Raw genomic sequence first — 18,364 nt, forward strand, 5'->3', positions numbered from 1 at the left:
GCAGCCAAGCTTTCATCCAAACCAAACAGCAGGCTGCAAGATGCAATTTAAAGTCAGGCAGTCCCAATCCTCCTTGTTCCTTCCCATTTGACCCTTGTTTTTTTCCCTGCCATACAAAGTTAGACATATCTTTCTGCCACTGCTTGAATGGTACGTCAGTTATCAGAATAAGTATTGTTTAGAACAAAAACATCATTCTAGGCAAATCATTAATTTTTATCACAGAAACTCTCCTCAACAATGATAATTGTGTAATTTCTTCCAACTTATCATGTCCGTGTGTGTGCGTGTGTGTGCGCACATATATATATATACTGTATATACTGTATATTAAGATTTTAATTACAGTAATACAAACTAATACAACTAAACTCAGAGAAAGTAAAAAGAGAGAGTAAAAAGTGCAACCAAAGAAAAGAGAAGGAGAAATGAAAGAAAAAGGAAAGAAATATATAAAGAAGTGACTTCCAATTTTTGTCACAACAAATATAAGCATGTTTGATAGCTCTTCACCCCCTATAAGGCTACAAACAGATATCTCTTTTTCCCATAACCCATCCCTTACCTATAAGCAAACCCATAAGATATCAACTTTTCAATCCTGGTGTCAGGAAAAAGTCAGTAAAGGGTTGCCAGAATATCATAAAAACATGTCTTATTTTAACCTTGACCAAATAAACCAACATTATATTCCTTCCTTTTACCTCTGAAAATCTTAATCTTTAATTCATTCCAATATTGTCATAGGATATGATCTCTCGTCAATTCTTCTTTGTTCCATTGCATTATTTTCTTCAAGGCTTTAACAAATTTCTTTTTATAAATCCAGTAAAAAGACATATCTAGGTCATTCTCTTGGTTTATCATTTGCATTTCCCCTTTAATTTTTAAAACTTCAGCCAGCTTCTTTTGTATATCCAGTAAAGATTCCTTATCCAGATTGCTATCTTGTCATTTGTATTCCCACTTTACAAACCTTCTCTGTCTTGTAATCCACACTTTTTTAAATCCAATATTTCTGATTTCACTATTTCTGGGTCAAGCAAGATTTGTTTCACATCTGTCATTCCTTCATTAACAACCTTTAAACGTAGTCTATTCATAGAAGCGTGTTAAAGTGCTGCACTCAATATGCCAGCAAGTTTGGAAAACGCAACAGTGGCCACGGGATTGGAAAAGGTCAGTTTATGTTCCAGTTCCAAAGAAGGGCAATGCCAAAGAATGCTCAAACTATCGCACAATTGCACTCATTTCACATGCTAGCAAGGTTATGCTCAAAATCCTACAAGCTAGGCTTCAGTAATACATGAACCGAGAACTACCGGATGTACAAGCTGGGTTTCGAAGAGGCAGAGGAACTAGAGATCAAATCGCCAACATTCGCTGGATCATGGAGAAAGCACAAGAGTTCCAGAAAAATATCTACTTCTGCTTCATTGACTATGCAAAAGCCTTTGATTGTGTGGATCACAACAAACTGTGGCAAATTCTTAAAGAGATGGGAGTACCAGACCACCTTACCTGTCTCCTGAGAAATCTGTATGCGGGCCAAGAAGCAACAGTTAGAACCGGTCACGGAACAACCGATTGGTTCAAAATAGGGAAAGGTGTACGACAAGGCTGTATACTGTCACCCTGCTTATTTAACCTATATGCAGAGTACATCATGAGAAATGCCAGGCTGGAAGAATCACAAGCCGGAATTAAGATTGCAGGGAGAATCATCAACAACCTCAGATATGCGGACGATACCACCCTAATGGCAGAAAGTGAAGAAGAACTAAAGAGCCTCTTGATGAGGGTGAAAGAGGAGAGTGCAAAAGCTGGCTTGAAACTCAACATTAAAAAAACTAAGATCATGGCATCTGGACCCATCATTTCCTAGCAAATAGAAGGGGTAGAAATGGAAGCAGTAACAGACTTCATTTATTTGGGCTCCAAGATCACTGCAGACGGAGACTGCAGCCATGAAATTAAAAGACGCTTGCTCCTTGGGAGGAAAGCTATGGCAAGCATAGCATATTAAAAAGCAGAGACGTCACCTTGCCGACAAAGATCCGCATAGTCAAAGCTATGGTTTTTCCAGTAGTAATGTATGGCTGTGAGAGCTGGACCATAAAAAAGGCTGAGCGCCGAAGAATTGATGCCTTTGAACTGTGGTGCTGGAGAAGACTCTTGAGAGTCCCCTGGACTGCTAGGAGGTCAAACCAGTCAATCTTAAAGGAAATCAACCCTGATTGCTCATTGGAAGGATTGATAATGAAGCTCAAGCTCAGATACTTTGGTCACCTAATGCGAAGAGAGATCTCTTTGGAGAAGACCCTGATGCTGGGAAAGATTGAAGGCAAAAGGAGAAGAGGACGGCAGAGGATGAGATGGTTAGATAGCATCACTGAAGCAATGAGCATGAAACTGAGCAAACTCAGGGAGGCAGTGAAGGACAGGAACGCCTGGCGCAATATGGTTCATGGGGTCACGAAGAGTCGGACACGACTTAACGACTAAACAACAACAACAACAAACAATTCATAGAAGCAGACATTGTTACTGATATTGTTGATATTGTGGCTACTAATTTCTGGCCCCATTCTTCAAAGATCTCATTTAATATTTCAAATGTTATAGTGTTTTGTGTCATTTTGTAAATCCCAATTCTAATCAAAACCAAAGGCAGTGGGTTTTTCCTTTTTTTCCTGGCATCTTTAGTCCCCTCTAGTGTCCAATTCAAATCATAAGGTCTCTTTTATGAATTACAGTAGAAAAATAATTCTGGTTCCCACGAAAAGCTGTTTATTTTATATAGTTAGTTCCAAATTCTAGTTTGGATTTTGTACAAGTTTCAGTGTTCCAAATTTGTCTGGACCCTTAATTCTTGGTTCAAAATGGCACAGTTCTTAAACTTATAGTTAATTTTTCTTTTCTTCAGAAATGTAGATAGACACACCAGGTGGCTTTTCAAACTTGTCATTCCAAAGATCTCTAATAGCTTTAAATGGTTAGATAAGCAATTTTCAAAAGTGATTAGAAGCGAGGTTAGTGAACCTAGTGTTCTTTAAAAGGCTTTGCCATGGTTGTGAGCTTGATTGATTCCTGTGGTCCAGAGCACGTTTGGGGATCTCACATCCTCTCCTTGTTTGGAGAGCTTCCAAAGAATCAGTCTACTCACTGGTTCTTTGGTCTTTGCTGTGGTCGTCTCCACTCTCCAGGAAGACGTGCTTAGCTCACCATACCTCCACCGGAAGTCTAACATGTCCTTCTTAATTTTATTCCATGTCATCATAATTATTCTGGTATAACATATAATTCATGTTAGTCATAGTGATACCCAAATATTTCACTTTTTTCTCAATCTTAAAACCATTTTTTTTCCCACCAGTTCCATTTGTTTTTCCATTTCCATATTCTTCGTCTTTTGGTTATTAATTTTAAAACCAACTAATACTCCATAATCCTTTAGTTTTTCCATTAAGTTTTCTATTCTTTCCAGGGGATTTTCCAAAATTATCACATCAGCAAACACCTATAATTTGTATATTTCTCTTTTAATCTTCACTCCAGCAATGCTCTCATCTCATCTTATATTTCTATTCAATACTTCCAAAGCTAAAATAAATAGCAATGGTGACAAGGGGCATCCTTGTCCTGTCCCTTTCTGTATCTCACAAGGTTTTGTTAATTCTCCATTCACAACTATCTGTGCCTTTTGTGAAGTATAAATCAATTTTACCCATTTGATAACATTCCAGCCAAAGTCCATATCTTCCAAAATTATAAACAAAAAAGTCCAGTTCAATTTGTCAAAGGCCTTTTCTGCATCAACACAAATCAGTGTGGCTTGTTTTTCAAAATGTCCAATACATTTCTAATATTGTCCCTCAGCTGTCCTGAATGTAGGTAATTTGGATGGAAAGGACTTCAAGGAGTATTATTTGCAAGCAAGACTGAGTAGTTTGCTTCTGTCAGTCCAGAATACTGTTGGCAGTGGGAGCCCAACTGAGGTATCTCCCCGACAATAGAATCAGAAGGTGGAAGTTAGAATAAGAACTGCATGACTCCAAGATCCAGCATATTTCTTTCATTCTATAAAGATTTCTGACAAGGTAAGAGATCAATGGCAGAATAGTCAGGTTGACCCTAGAATCTCTTGCTATATTCAGGAAGATTAGAAGTACTAGTAGTAGATGAGAACTGCAAGTAGCATCTTGCACAAATTGGTAGACTGGGTTTTCCACAGAACTGCAGAACTTCCAAATCAAGAGATTGTACCAATTTTCCAATTTGTCCTACATAAGGCCTTCAGGAAGAGAGCTGAGTGCTCTGTCTCCAATCTGAATATTAGATAGTGATTTAGAAGAAGACATCTCTTCTTCTGTCAGAAGCATACTCATCACTTTCTACATGATAGGTTCATTCAGGTGCTGAATGAGGCAGATCCCTAGATTCAACGGTAGTAGCAAGAACCTGAGGGTAAAGATCCTGAAAAAGGGTAAGCCCAACTGGCTAAGAAGAACACATGATCTTTGGGTGACAGGCCGCACAGGGCTAGTTTGTGAATGTGAGATTTGCCTCAAAGAAACATGTTGAGGCCAGCAAAGTTTCAAGAGTAGGGGAATAAAACTGCTGGACAGTGCTTGTTCCTTCAATCTCTCTTCATAGCGCATAGTTTCTAATTCCTTGATCATCCTTGATTGCTTGTCTTTTGACCTATTTCAGTCATTCTTAATGTGGTACTCAGAACACAGTGAACACAATCTCAGGTGGGATTTGAGCAGAGCAGAAGAAAATACAAGAACTATTCCACTTAGGATTTTTCTAATTCCTAAATCTGAGGCACCCTAAAACTGTATTTGCCATTTTTTCAACCACACCATACTGCTGGCTCATATTCAGTTTGCCATTAACTATTATTTCAAGACTGCTTTCATGAGTACTGTTACCAAGTCAGGTATCTTCCCTCTTATATTTGTGCATCTGGTTTTTGTTTCCTAAGTGAAGACATTTGCTTTGTCTCTATTAAATTTCTTTCTGTTACTTTCTCTAATTCATTAGATTATTTATGTCTTCCAGAGTATTCACTATTCCATCCAATTTTAGGCCATCTATTAATTTGATAAGTATTTCCTCTACCGACAAGACATAAATAAAAATATTGGAAAACAGAGGGCCCAGGACTGGACCTGTGGCTGGTTGATAGTTCTCCCTGGTCTGATGAGGAACAATGGATGGGCGCCCTGAGTACAATTTTCACTCAACTATCATGCCATCCAGCAACAGCTTGACTGGCATGATAATCAAAATGGCATGGAATGCTTTGTCAAATGCTTTGCTGAAATCATATTACATCCACATCAATCTCATAATTTGTTAAGGAAATTACCTGATCAAAAATTAGATTAGATTTGTCTGGCAAGATTTCTTCTGGACAGATCCCTGCTGGCTTGGCACATGCAGCATGTTTCAAGGTACTTTTCAATTGATCTCTGGATGATCTGCTGTAGAATTTTTCCAGGTATCAATGTCAGACTAGCCTATAGTTCCCAGTTCCTGCCCCTCCTTTTCTAATCATGATTCTTATTTAAACTCGACAGCAACACTTGTCCTTCTCCAATTCTCCAGCATTTCACCAGTTCTCCAGAACTTCTCCAGAACATATAAAGGTTCAGCTGGTTCTTTCAGTACCAGGCAACCATCCCTGGAAATTTAAATTCATTTAAAGTTCAGACGATGATGCTCCTATCAGTCTCAAATGTCAACCCTCCGCCTGCTCGTCCTACTTCTCACGATGGTGGAATGCACACTTTTTGTGGGCAAAGACTGCATCGAGCTGGACGTGAGGCATCTGCACTAGCACTGGGACACATGTGCACAGCAGGAGCCACAGAATCGGAGCAACAACCAGCCACGCGCTTCCTCCTGTCCCTCCTGTGTCACTCACTGTTGTGCATTCACCACTTCTGTTTTTCACTAGAGATTAGCATTTAAAAAACGGAAGTTATGCAGCATCTACAATGACATCCGAAACCCAGTTATTAATGAAAACATCTAAAATGTAACCCATGGACTCACTAAAATGCTTAGAGTGATGCCAATAATCAGATTCGTTATGACAACAATGTTTGCCCAGCATAAAACAGTGGACCACAAGCGTCATGAAAGGGCTGCCCAGGAATGGAGCCAGGTTCTCTGAGCTGAATAAAATATGATGCTGAAGAAAGAAAGGAAGCAAATTACCATGGGTGACCAAAAAACCCCCCCCCCCCAGAGTTGTTTCTACCGCAGCCCAGTCGAGCCTGTGCCCAGGGCCAGCCACCCACACCTTTGCATCATGGGATCTGAAAGGGACACCAATTTCCGAAATCTTCTCAAGGACACAAGCAGACACTTCAGAAGTCTCCCCCCATTTTCAATTTTTCAGGTATGACTTGATCTTCCTTCAAAAGCTCCATAGAGGAGCATGGAGACAACCTTGAGGAAGGAATGCGAGAACTGTTAAGTAAATGACTACTCAGTCCTGAGAAAGAAGAAGGGGTGAGAAAGAAACTCAGGTTAACCTCATCTTGATCCTGTTTGGTATAAGAGGGGGCAGTGGGAAACTGGCAGGCTTTCAAGATTCTGTTGTTATATCTTATATCAATAAAGTAGCGTTCTAGTAGTTCTTGCATTGTATGTTCCCTGACCTGGCCTACCTTGAGGAGCTGACAAGCTTTGAGCAACATACATAATTCTAGATGGATTCATCTGCACAATAACCCTACAAGTTAGGCTTGGCAAAGACACAGATCCTCTTGACTTCATGCCTGAATGAGGATTTGAGTCAGGTTACTCCAGTCTTCCCACCAGAGCCAGAATATTCCCTACCCATTTCTGTTGCCCAGTTCATGGGAGAGGCAGGACATTTGAAGAACACAAGTGCATCGGCAGCAGCAATAATACTTCGCGTAGCAGAGTGAGCTCCTGCTTCCTCCCCCAGTTTCTGTCAACCCAACAGCTCGAAAACTTATGTGAGTAGATAAATGGGTACTCTCACTCCGGTGGGAGGAAAAATGCTGGCGGCGCCTTGCAAAAAGGAGTCGGGAGCAGTTGCTGGTAGCGCGGAAGCCGCGCTCGCCCAAAAAAGGCGCGAAGCAACAGAAACCCCGCCTCCTGCGCTCACCAGCTGGGCTCTGCTCTAGGAAGGAGGCACTGGCAAACCACTTCCGAAACACCTTGCCTTGAAAACTGCAAAAAAAAAAAAGGACTCGTCCCAAAAAAAGCAGTCACTGCAGAGTCGGTAACGACTGAGTGCAGATTAAAAAAAAAAAAAAACCCTCTTTGGTTAACCTTGTTTCCCCAGACCACCGCTGAGGGGGTGGCAGCTGGCATCCAGCAGGAGAGCAGAATCTCAGCGAGGTAGAGTAGAAGGGACTGTCTGGGAAGAGACCCAACCTCATCCCATGTCAGGCCAGAAGTTCTCAAGAAGGTCCTCCTGGCTCAGCACAGCTTGCCTGCTCATTCAGCTGGACCGGATGGGCCCCATGATCCCATACTCCTCATTTTACTGGTTAGGACCAACCATTTTCCAAAGGCTGGCTCTGTGAACCATTTCCCCAGCTGATACTTCCTAGCAACAGATGCTGTATTCGGATTATTTATACTCATTTTGGAACATGATATAATATTGTTATTCTTGAAATAAACAGTTGATTTAGATTACCATTCTAAATTTGGAAAAGCATTTGAATGTCATTGTAAAATATTCCTATTTCTTGTTCTGGTATTATGAGCGGCTTTTGGCTCATCCAAGTGGAGAGGTGGAATATAAATTAATAAGCGATATGTTCGTTATAACGTAGCTTAACGTTTTCTTAAACCGAGGCCCTGTTAAACCTTAGGGCCAAAAGCGAGTGTAACCACAGCTCCTAGCAGCCCTGATTTCGCTGAAGAGGCGAAATCTTGGCCCTGGCCCCATCTCCCCCCTTCAATGGGCAAAAGGTCCATGATGAAAGTTGCACAGAACCTGTGCATAAGCACTCTGCAGATGTTCCAGTCCACCCCAGGACATGCGACCATCCTCCCCACACATTCACTGGAATGTGTACACAAAGTTCTGGATACCAAATATTCTGTTTTAATGTACAACACTGAATATCACATAACTATCTTACCCAATTTTATGCCAGTGAAACTGTCTTCACAGAACAGTGTTTGTGCCTATGGGAAAGACCTACAAAATGATCAAGTCTGCAGATGACGGCAAAGAAGGGGGGTAACAAACGCCTTAGAGCGAAGTGTTAAGATTCAGCTACACAGACAATAGTCGGATTCACATAACACACTAAGCTCCAAGTCCAGGAAAACAAAATATAATTGCTGTGTTTGCGAACACGCTATGGCCAGAGGCACCAAGAAAGTCAGGATAATGACCACGACTGTGTAATCAAAGCTTCCCTGCCTTTGTGTACATTGTGATTTTTTTGCCCCCACCTCCATGGATGCCCCAGCTTTGCCCAAAGCAATAAATCATATTATAGCTGGTTGATGCAACACACTGAAAAAACAGGCGGGTTCCCCTCCTCGCTCCTTTTTATCTTTACCTCATATGCTGTATGAACCCAGCCAATCTTTTGAGTTTAATGGTGCAGATATACTTGTATTCATTGGTAACTGATGCATGTAACAACCCTGAACTGCTAGGTACGACCAAATTAACCTCCAGGGTCTTCCAGCTGCTATTTTTCAGGAAATCTGAATTCAGGAATAGCACCCATGTGCCACCAACCAGGATCAGTGGAAGAGTGGCACATAAGTGTGATTCCTCCAAGGGTTCTTTGCCTGTAGCTATCTCAAGTCATAAAAAGTGCACGGATGTTGTGTCAAAATACGCCGCTTTCTTCACAACTCACCCATTCCCCACCTAGCTCTTCAAATGTAAATTCATCGTAGTTGTCAATTGTTTGAGCTTTGCTATTTATTTAATTCCCTTTTCAAATTATAAATAGAAAAGAAAAAGAAACAGAAACTGGTTTTGTAGATGGCTAACTCCCTGGTGGCATTTTCCTAGCCAAATATGATACTTGAGGATGTCAGGGTAGACCATCCCCGTGTTCACTGCAATGAAGGAAATGCAGCCAAGACCTGATGTGACCCGTAGCAACAATATTTGGTTCTAGGGAGGCCAGAAAACCAGAAGAGGGTGGAATTTGAGAACCTGGGTCCTCTTTGGCAGCTCTGGCATTCTCTGGAATAATCACAGCATTCTTGGAAGGCGGCCACAGAACAGTTTCTTCCCACCCCCACCAACAACAGCAGCAACGCCCCAACTCACGTTATTGCAGAGACCTGGGTCTTATTTTGCGGCCATTCCACAAAACACACCACTCGCTCAGGCAAATGTGCAGTTGTGGAATAGTATCCTTGAGGGAATGATAATAACAGAGCCAAGAACCATATAACACAGATGACAATCTTGGTGGCTGCAGCTGATAGCCTTGGTTGCAGAGGATGGATAATGGCCATATATCTTTAAAAGAGAAAGAGAGAGAGAGAGAGAGATTTAAAATGTAGCAGGAGAATATTCGACAACAGAGAGAAGTTTACACCCATTTGCAGCCATATGCCTCTCCTTGTTAAATGTGCAGAGGAGGGCTTCTTCATTCTCATTCCAGTTGGAAGCCCACATCCACTCAGCTGCTTTGCTGTGCTCCTTTCCCATCTGCAGCTGGCAGGAAGCCATGCTGCCCTAAATCTTGCTGGCCCCACAGTGCGCCCTTACTGTCCCCCAGAGGGAGTCTGGGCTGGACTGCTGTCCTGCAGCTTCAGTGAGACTGTGACTGGCAGTTCTCGGGGCTGCAAGTCCAGCCCCACCCAGCCTCATTCCCAGCACGAAAAGCCTCTTCCAATTAGCATGCACAACACTGCGATGGCTCTTTCCATTGCAATTTTTTTCTTTCCCACTGTATTGTTTACTGATTGAACTTTTTTTTTTAAATCCCTTGAAATGATGGGTCGGCCAGTCAACTGTTCAGCCTACTGACCACTAGGTGTCAGCCGAGAGACATATCTCTGCGATGCCATCTAGCGGTCAGTGAAAGCTGGGGAAGAGCTGGAATTCGAGAAAAGGGTTTAGCTGTGGGGGTCAGTTGCCCTTGGATATTATGTGAGAGGAGGAGGTGAGGGGACAGGGCTGATGCGAGCAGTGGCCAACAGAAAGGAACTTGCAAGCCAGGCAGGCTACAGAAGGACCAAAGGTCCTTTCAGTTACATTTCCCAGTGAAGTATGTTAAGCAGGGACTGGTTAGTCAGTTTCAGGGCTACCACCTGTCTCTGTTGACAGGGATTGACCAATCCCTTTGCTCTTCCACCTCTGCATTTGATTTTGGTTTCCTAAGTGAAAAACTCTGTACTTAAGTTTCATCCTGTCACTTGCGGCCCTTTCCTCTAACCCAGTGTTGTCCAAACTTGGCCACTTTAAGATGAGTGGACTTCAATTCCCAGAATTCCCATGGCTGGCTGGGGAATTCTGGGAGTTGAAGTCCACTTATCTTAAAGTGGCCAAGTTTGGTCAACACTGCTCTAACCTATCAAGGACATTTTGAATGTTATTTCTGTCTTCTCAGCTATGAGCCATCCCATTCTGCCTGCAGGTCAGATCAGCCTTCCCTCCACCCTTCATCCAAGGCATTAATACAAATATTGAAGAGCAGAACACCCTGAACTGATTCCTGGGGCAGCCGGTCTGACTTTCCTCCAATCTGACAAGGGACCATCGATGACCATTCTGATACAACCGCTGAGCCAGCTGGGTGGCCTAAGCTGGCTGACCAAATTAAAACAAATGCAACATTGAATAAAACAAATTAATTCTATTTTAAAATGATGATGATGATGATGATGATGATGATGTTATCATTTTTCCACGATGAACTGTAACATTACAATAGAATATCCTCAATGTAGGTGTTCCTTTACTATATTTCTATCAAGTTTGAGCTGAAATTCTGCTCCTTCAACCAGACTTTCCTAATCGTTGGGTGCCACACACATCCTTTGCTCAAGGAACACCGACTCAAAGCAAGAGTTGAGTGGCTCTGCCTTTTCTTTGCTACCCTGGGAGCAGTGTGCCATCTCTGTGGAGCAGTGGATCTGCTGATTCTTTGCCTTTCTTTCGAACAGATCTGAGGAAGGTCTTTTAGCTGTTCTTGGCATCCTTGGCTAACCATTTCCTATGTTGTGGTGATCTACTCTTCTTTTCACTTCTTGTATGTGCCTTTCTTGAGTTTTAGATTTTTCATTAAACTTTTTCTGCAGCCACATTTGTTTCTTCATTTCTTTTCCTTGTAGAATTATTTGTAAATGACTGTTAGTATCTCCTTTTTAAAAATCTCCCACAAATCTTAGGCTCCTATCCCATTAGTTTCTTCTGTCATGGAATCCTATTTACTATTAAATCCAAGGAATGTATTTGATTACATTCAGCTTTACTTTCCCTTCATATTAACAACTCCAGCATTACTTGGTCACTTTCCTCTAAAGTTCTCACTGCTTCTGCTTTATCTACTTAGTCCTAACTATTAGTTAAGGTCAAGTCAAGGAGAGCTCATCCTTTTGTGTTCCCTCCATCCTCTGAAAGAGAAAGGGTCATGCTTGGCAAGGTATGTCTCCTAGTAGAGGTTTGGGTAATTACCCCTGATTATTACTACACGCTGTTTTGAATAATTCAGTTTGCTTTGGGAAAATGTCCACAACTTCTCTTTCGTTTGGTTATTTGTTCCTCAGCTTATTTTTATGAAGATGCTTTCAGCAGTCCCACCACATTCATTCCTTATTTTTTTAATTAATTTTTTATTGCTTTTCAATTCATAACAAAAAGGAAAAAAACACAAAAATAATAATACACAAGAAAAAAACATTAAAGATGCTATTACAAAAAAGTGACAAAAAAACAACAAAAAATAAAAATTTAGTGTAGTATACCATTATAATAGTAAATCGTTACAAATCTATATATATTTATCTAATGCAAGCATTATTCAAATACATATATATTTGCAACTTGTTAAAACCTTTAGAACTAAAAAAAACCCCTACTATTAGCTTTTATAGATATTTGTTATCAATAAATCAATTTGGTATGCAGATGTTAAGGGATGAATGGAATAAAAAATTAGAGGTTTCTATATTGCCTAGACAATGGGAGAGTGTCCTAACTTCAAGACCTCAAACTACGACTTATACAGTACAACAAACAATAATATTTAGAATTTACTGGACTCCATTACAGTTGAATAGAAAAGGAGTGTCAAAAACAGCATTTTGCTGGAGATGTAATAAGGACAATGCCTCTTTAAAGCGTATGTTTCTACCACGTCCTGTACTTACCAAGTTTTGGGAGAAAGTAGTGGACTATGTAAACGTGATTGCACAACAAAAGCTAAAATTTTCAGAGGATAATATTCTTTTGAACTATATACCTAGTACGTGTAACTTGACAACCGGACAACGTAAATGGATTCTGCGTGCCCTTACTACGGCCGAAAGGTTGATATTGCGACACTGGAAAGATAAATGTACAGCCCCATTTGTTCAATGGACTGAAGACCTGATTGCGCTTGCCGCCTATGAGCGGATTGCCTATAGGCGTAGACTTGGTATGGACCAATATAATGAAATACGGAACTCATTTATACAAAACACAGTAGGTAAAAAAAAAAAAGATAATCACATCCCTTCAGATTTGTGAGCAGAAATGGGTATTTTTAGCATGCAACCTCCTCCTTTTGTAGTGCTTCTGTTCCTTGGGAAGAAAGGATATTGTGAAATGGGATATTGCAGAGCAAGAACTATGGGGAACAAGGGCTGAAGACCCTCTCGACTTGGCTAATGGCAGTGGGAAGGATGGATCCCTCCATCCAGGTGGGGCTGTTCAGGGCCACGCTCAAATATCTTTACACCAGGGAGCTGCATGAGAATGAAAGAGCTCATGCGTATCACCCACATTGCAGATCTTTGATCCCAAGATGATGGTACCTAACATCCTCAACAAAACTGAGAATCATCCTACTAGGTTACAACTGTTAGATGCTTTCCTATAATAGAAGATCATCTCATCTGGCTTACTTCCCATACTCTGAGCATTAGTGTGCGGCCAACAGGGCCATGAACTGTATGCGCCAATGTTGTTCTTGATATTTGTCTTCAGTGGTTTAATGGCCCCAGGAGATCTTTTCTCTCACTTACTCCTGCAGTGCAAAACCCTTTTTCTTCAAAGTTCTACTTCTGAGTTTCCAGCTCTTACAGGATTCAGCTGGAACTCCTTCAGAACACTCTCAACATGCTTTCGCCAAAGATACAGTCCCAAGTATCAACATTTTTTGGAGTTAGGGTTTCTTATCCTCAGAAATCATTATTTTCATCTTCTCTGAGTGGGCTCTGCTTAAAATCACCCCTGAAGAAGATCCAGCACCAGCCCTATCTCCCATTTCCTTGACAAGAAAGCAGGTGGCCGGGGCACAATCCTGCTCTCTTCACGTGCACTTTCAGCCTCTCTCTTCACCAGAGCTTATCCTCAAGTCCTACTTTGCTCTTGTTTCATCTTTTGCCAGAAGTTCTGCAGCACAAGAAATCACACAAATCCAGGCCAAGTTGCTTCTTGTACATAGCTGAAATCCTTGTGATCTCTGGAGGAACTTTAAAACCCAGTGTTATGGTTCATAGCAGAAAATATTAGTGGACAAAGAGCTATAAAAAGCTAAAGGTAAGAACTTACAAAGATGGCACAAATGGTGTTAGAGGCTGAACACAAATTGGTTTTATTTGCAGGAGACATTCTTTGTTTATTTCTACACCTCACAGTGTTGATGCAAATGACAGATGCCTTGAGTAAAATAGCAGGACATTCTATTGATTGATCCAAATTGGAACTGATGCCAGTAGGTGAAAATTTAGTTACCCATCCATTTTAGAAATATCAGTTTCGTATTTGTACCATTCTGTTAAATATTTAGGTATGTGTATACCAAAAAATAAAACTCAGTTTAAGAGGTTTCTTTAGACATGGATAGATGGGAGTCATTAAACCTCACCCTTTGGGGAAAGGTGAATCTCTTAAAATGAATATTATTCCCAGAATAATTTATATTCCAGGTGGAATTCTTCTTCAAATATCTGGAAAATATTTTCCAAAAATATTTATTTATTTAATTAATTAAATTTATCTCCGCCCATCTCCCCCTAATGGGGGACTCTGGGCGGCTCACAAAATCCATTAAAACGATAAATATATAAAACATTAAAACATTAAAAAAATAAATTCTTTGTTTAGAAAATTTTATGGGGTTCTTCAATTCTGAGAATATCTTTACAGAAAATGCAACTACCAATTACTGAGGGAGGATTTGGTTTTCCACGCTTACCTATTGTCAAATATTAAATACTGCAAGCCAACAATTGGGGTAAATTTTCCAATTTGGGCAGCATTAGAATATACATATATATATAATACCTTTGGTTGGATGGACAGTATTAGGATCTAAATACAACAAAACTCTAATATCTTTGGAAACAATTATGTCAGTTAGAAAGCCATGGAATAGAATGTTTAATAAAAATATGTGATCCTTTTTTCCATGCTGAATTGACTCTATGGGAAACGCAACATTAAAAATTGGGAAAAAGATGGTGATATGGAAAAGTTGGATGGAAGCAAGGATATTAACTCTGGACCAACTGATAGATGATGAAGATGAATGTTTGACATATGCTGTGTTAAGAGATAAATATCATCTATCAGACGTACCCCAATGGCAATATTTACAGCTACAACTTTTGTTAACATTGTTTGTGTGATGGGCTGGAATGGTGGGAGGGGAGTAAAGAATGTGCTCTCATCTCCAGAGGAGCGAGGAAGAGATAACGGAGGAGACTGGCATCTCCCTAAGAAAATCCATCAGTGTGAACTGGCTGAGCCTGGGAACTGGTTTTCATTCTGGGAAGATTCTTGTAAATGGGTTGTAGCTAATAAACCTTGCTGGATTGATTCTGCATGGTCTCTTGGAGTTTCTTGGGCTAGGCCTGACAGTTTGGACCAGCAGCATTTTCAGCTTCTGTGACACCTGAGATACTACAACAACTTGTTAAAACCTTTAGAACTACAAAACGCCTACTATTAGCTTTTATAGATATTTGTTATCAATAAATCAATTTGGTATGCAGATGTTAAGGGGTGAGTGGAATAAAGAATTAGAGGTTTCTATATTGCCTAGACAATGGGAGAGTGTCTTAACTTCTATAACAAGAGTGTCAATGGACCTCAAACTACGACTTATACAACAAAAAATAATATTTAGAATTTACTGGACTCCATTACGTTTGAATAGAAAAGGATTGTCAAAAACAGCATTTTGCTGGAGATATAATAAGGACAATGCCTCTTTAAAGCGTATGTTTCTACCACGTCCTGTACTTACCAAGTTTTGGGAGAAAGTAGTGGACTATGTAAACATGATTGCACAACAAAAGCTAAAATTTTCAGAGGATAATATTCTTTTGAACTATATACCTAGTACATGGAATTTGAAATCTGGACAACATAAATTGATTCTGCGTCCCCTTACTATGGTCAAAAGGCTGATATTGCAGCATTGGAAAGATAAATGTACAGCCCCATTTGTTCAATGGACTGAAGACCTGATTGCGCTTGCCGCCTATGAGCGGATTGCCTATAGGTGTAGACTTGGTATGGACAAATATAATGAAATATGGGACTCATTTATACAAAATACAGTAGGTTAAAAAAATTGATTTTTTGTTGTTCAGTCGTTAAGTCGTGTCCGACTCTTCGTGACCCCATGAACCATATTGCGCCAGGCCTTCCGTCCTTCACTGCCTCCCTGAGTTTGCTCAGTTTCATGCTCATTGCTTCAGTGATGCTATCTAACCATCTCATCCTCTGCCGTCCTCTTCTCCTTTTGCCTTCAATCTTTCCCAGCATCAGGGTCTTCTCCAAAGAGATCTCTCTTCGCATTAGGTGACCAAAGTATCTGAGCCGGAGCTTCATTATCGATCCTTCCAATGAGCAATCAGGGTTGATTTCCTTTAAGATTGACTGGTTTGACCTCCTAGCAGTCCAGGGGACTCTCAAGAGTCTTCTCCAGCACCACAGTTCAAAGGCATCAATTCTTCGGCGCTCAGCCTTCTTTATGGTCCGGCTCTCACAGACATACATGGAAATATATATGCATTTGAATAATATTTGCATTAAATAAATATATACTGTATAGATTTCTAACTATTTACTGTTATAATGGTATGCTATGCTAAATTTTTATTTCTTTTGTTGTATTTTTGTCATTTTTTGTAATACCACTTTTTAATGTTTTTTTCTTCTTCTTAATAGTGTATTATTATTTTTGTGTTTTGTGTTTTTTCTTTTTTTTCTTTTTTGTTATTAATTAAAAGCCAATAAAAAGTTTATTAAAAAAACCAAAACAAATGGCATTAGAGGAATAATTATCCTCATCCAAATGACCTCGCTATGAGATTGGAAAGCCAGGGGAGGGGTCTGAATTTAATAAAGTGCTGAAGTGAAAGGATGAAAATGTAGCAAGGTTGCAACAGAACAGACACCGGTACGTCCCTTCGGTTAAATTTCTGCAGGAAGTTTCTACAGCATCCTGCTTCTTTCTTTCTTTCTTGGCTATTATTGTCAAAACACACTGGCATGCAGCTGTAAAGAAACACAATAGAAACAGCTGGTTGCTAAACCCAGTTAAAAAATCTGGCCTCTTAATGTATAATTATATAGAGAAAGATTTCACCTGTAGGGTTCTCTTCTGTTTCCACTGAAAGCAGTAATTATGTTTGTATTAAACGGAAGGCTCTTGAATTGTAACTTTCTGAAAATAAGGACAATATTATTTCCTCCAGGTAACATTTCTGACACAGAGGAGCTTAGGTGGTTGGGTCTCCATCGGCAGATAGCTCTGTCCCATCCGTTGCTCAAAAATACAATTTGTTCTAGAAAAAAGCATCCAAGCCAAAGGCTGGAACCCTACGAAGAGGGAGACTCCACTGGAGAATTGCAGCAGAGGTGAGCCCAGCAGCTTAAGCGCCTTCTTCTGGGTTAACTGAAGGAGGAATGGCAGCCTTCTTCCACAGGTGTGGTTCCCACATCATGTCTGTGTCATGCAGCTGTCTGCCGACCTGTCTCTTCGCCAAGTCAGCTGCCAGGCAGAGAACTCAGGAGGGCGATAGTCTCCACTGACCACCCTAAAGGCCTGGCTGGGAAACAGCCCCAAATATGCCCTTCAAGCAGACAAATCCGGCCAAGTAACATCTCAGCAGCCCTTCTTATAAAGTGCCTTTTGACTTTGCACAACAATACCTGCTTATTCCTGCATCTCAGTTTTCGCTGAACAGATCTAGCAGACTGTGCAGTCCACAACTTCCCTGAGGTGTCCTTCCATCACTTGGGTGAACATGAAACGTTTAAAGTGCCTCGCTGGAGCAAACGCAAGGCCTCTCTAGGCAGCATTAGGGTTCCCAGAGGCCAACTACATGCCAAGGGGAAATCTAATGAGTTCCCCACTTGTATTCCCCAGCAACTAGCACTGACAGGCAGGCTCCCTTTGCTATTGGGGATAATACATAAACGTCTTGACTACGTTGCTATTATGCTTTATGGAGTTATCTAATCCCAGTTGGTGGTCCACACATCTTATTGTGAAGAGATGACCTCACTTCATTAGGCAGCTCCGTGGGGTTCTTGCATGATGAGAGGAGAAAGCTTTAACCGTGCACATCTTGGCCATGTTGTTCTCCCCTTGCCTTTAAACAAAATAGCCCTCAATGGCCGAGCGCCACTACCAGAGTTGAGACTGCTCCTTCAGCAGCAAACAAGACATTTTCACCTCCTTCTTTTTCCATGATTAGAAAATTGTTAGAAATGGTTTTTAGAAATGAGTACCAACATTGTGGAATCAAAGCCCACAAGACGCTGGGTGTGATGTAGCCACCCAAGCCCTACCCCACGTGCACACACATACAAAAGGGACGGGGCCTGCTGTGCAACACCACGACCACCATCTTGTGGATTTTTACCCCCTACTCCACAGATGCTGCTGATGACTAGGGCAGTGCAGAGATCCAGATGTGAAGAGCAAAAGTGATTTGGAGTATGCGTAGGTGCAAATGTGCTCCTTTCTGGGGTCAGGCATCAGCCTCATCAGAAAAACACACGGCTACTGAAAGGTGTTCTGACAGGTGCTACACCCTCAGAATCATCCTTTGCCCTTTGAATCCGGACCTCTGCACAGCCTTCCTTATTTCTTTGATGTTACTTTGTGCCCTACTTTGCTTCATTTTAATGTGTCCTGTTTCAAAAGAATGG

At 40.9% G+C, this 18,364-nt stretch overlaps 1 protein-coding gene across 1 annotated transcript in view; it reads right to left on the minus strand.

Annotated features, from left to right (window-relative positions):
- TACR1 (tachykinin receptor 1) overlaps positions 1–18,364 on the minus strand; it is a 65,307-nt gene that overhangs the window by 32,136 nt on the left and 14,807 nt on the right. Inside the window, exon 2 of the mRNA XM_088151948.1 lies at positions 9,305–9,499. Coding sequence (XP_088008074.1) covers positions 9,305–9,499 — 195 coding nt within the window. The remainder of the gene's footprint in view (positions 1–9,304; positions 9,500–18,364) is intronic.

This window comes from Python bivittatus, unplaced genomic scaffold, assembly GCF_059951505.1.
Source record: "Python bivittatus isolate LINGU-HERP-01145 unplaced genomic scaffold, Pbiv_v1 ctg000680_np1212, whole genome shotgun sequence".
NCBI lineage: Eukaryota > Metazoa > Chordata > Lepidosauria > Squamata > Pythonidae > Python > Python bivittatus.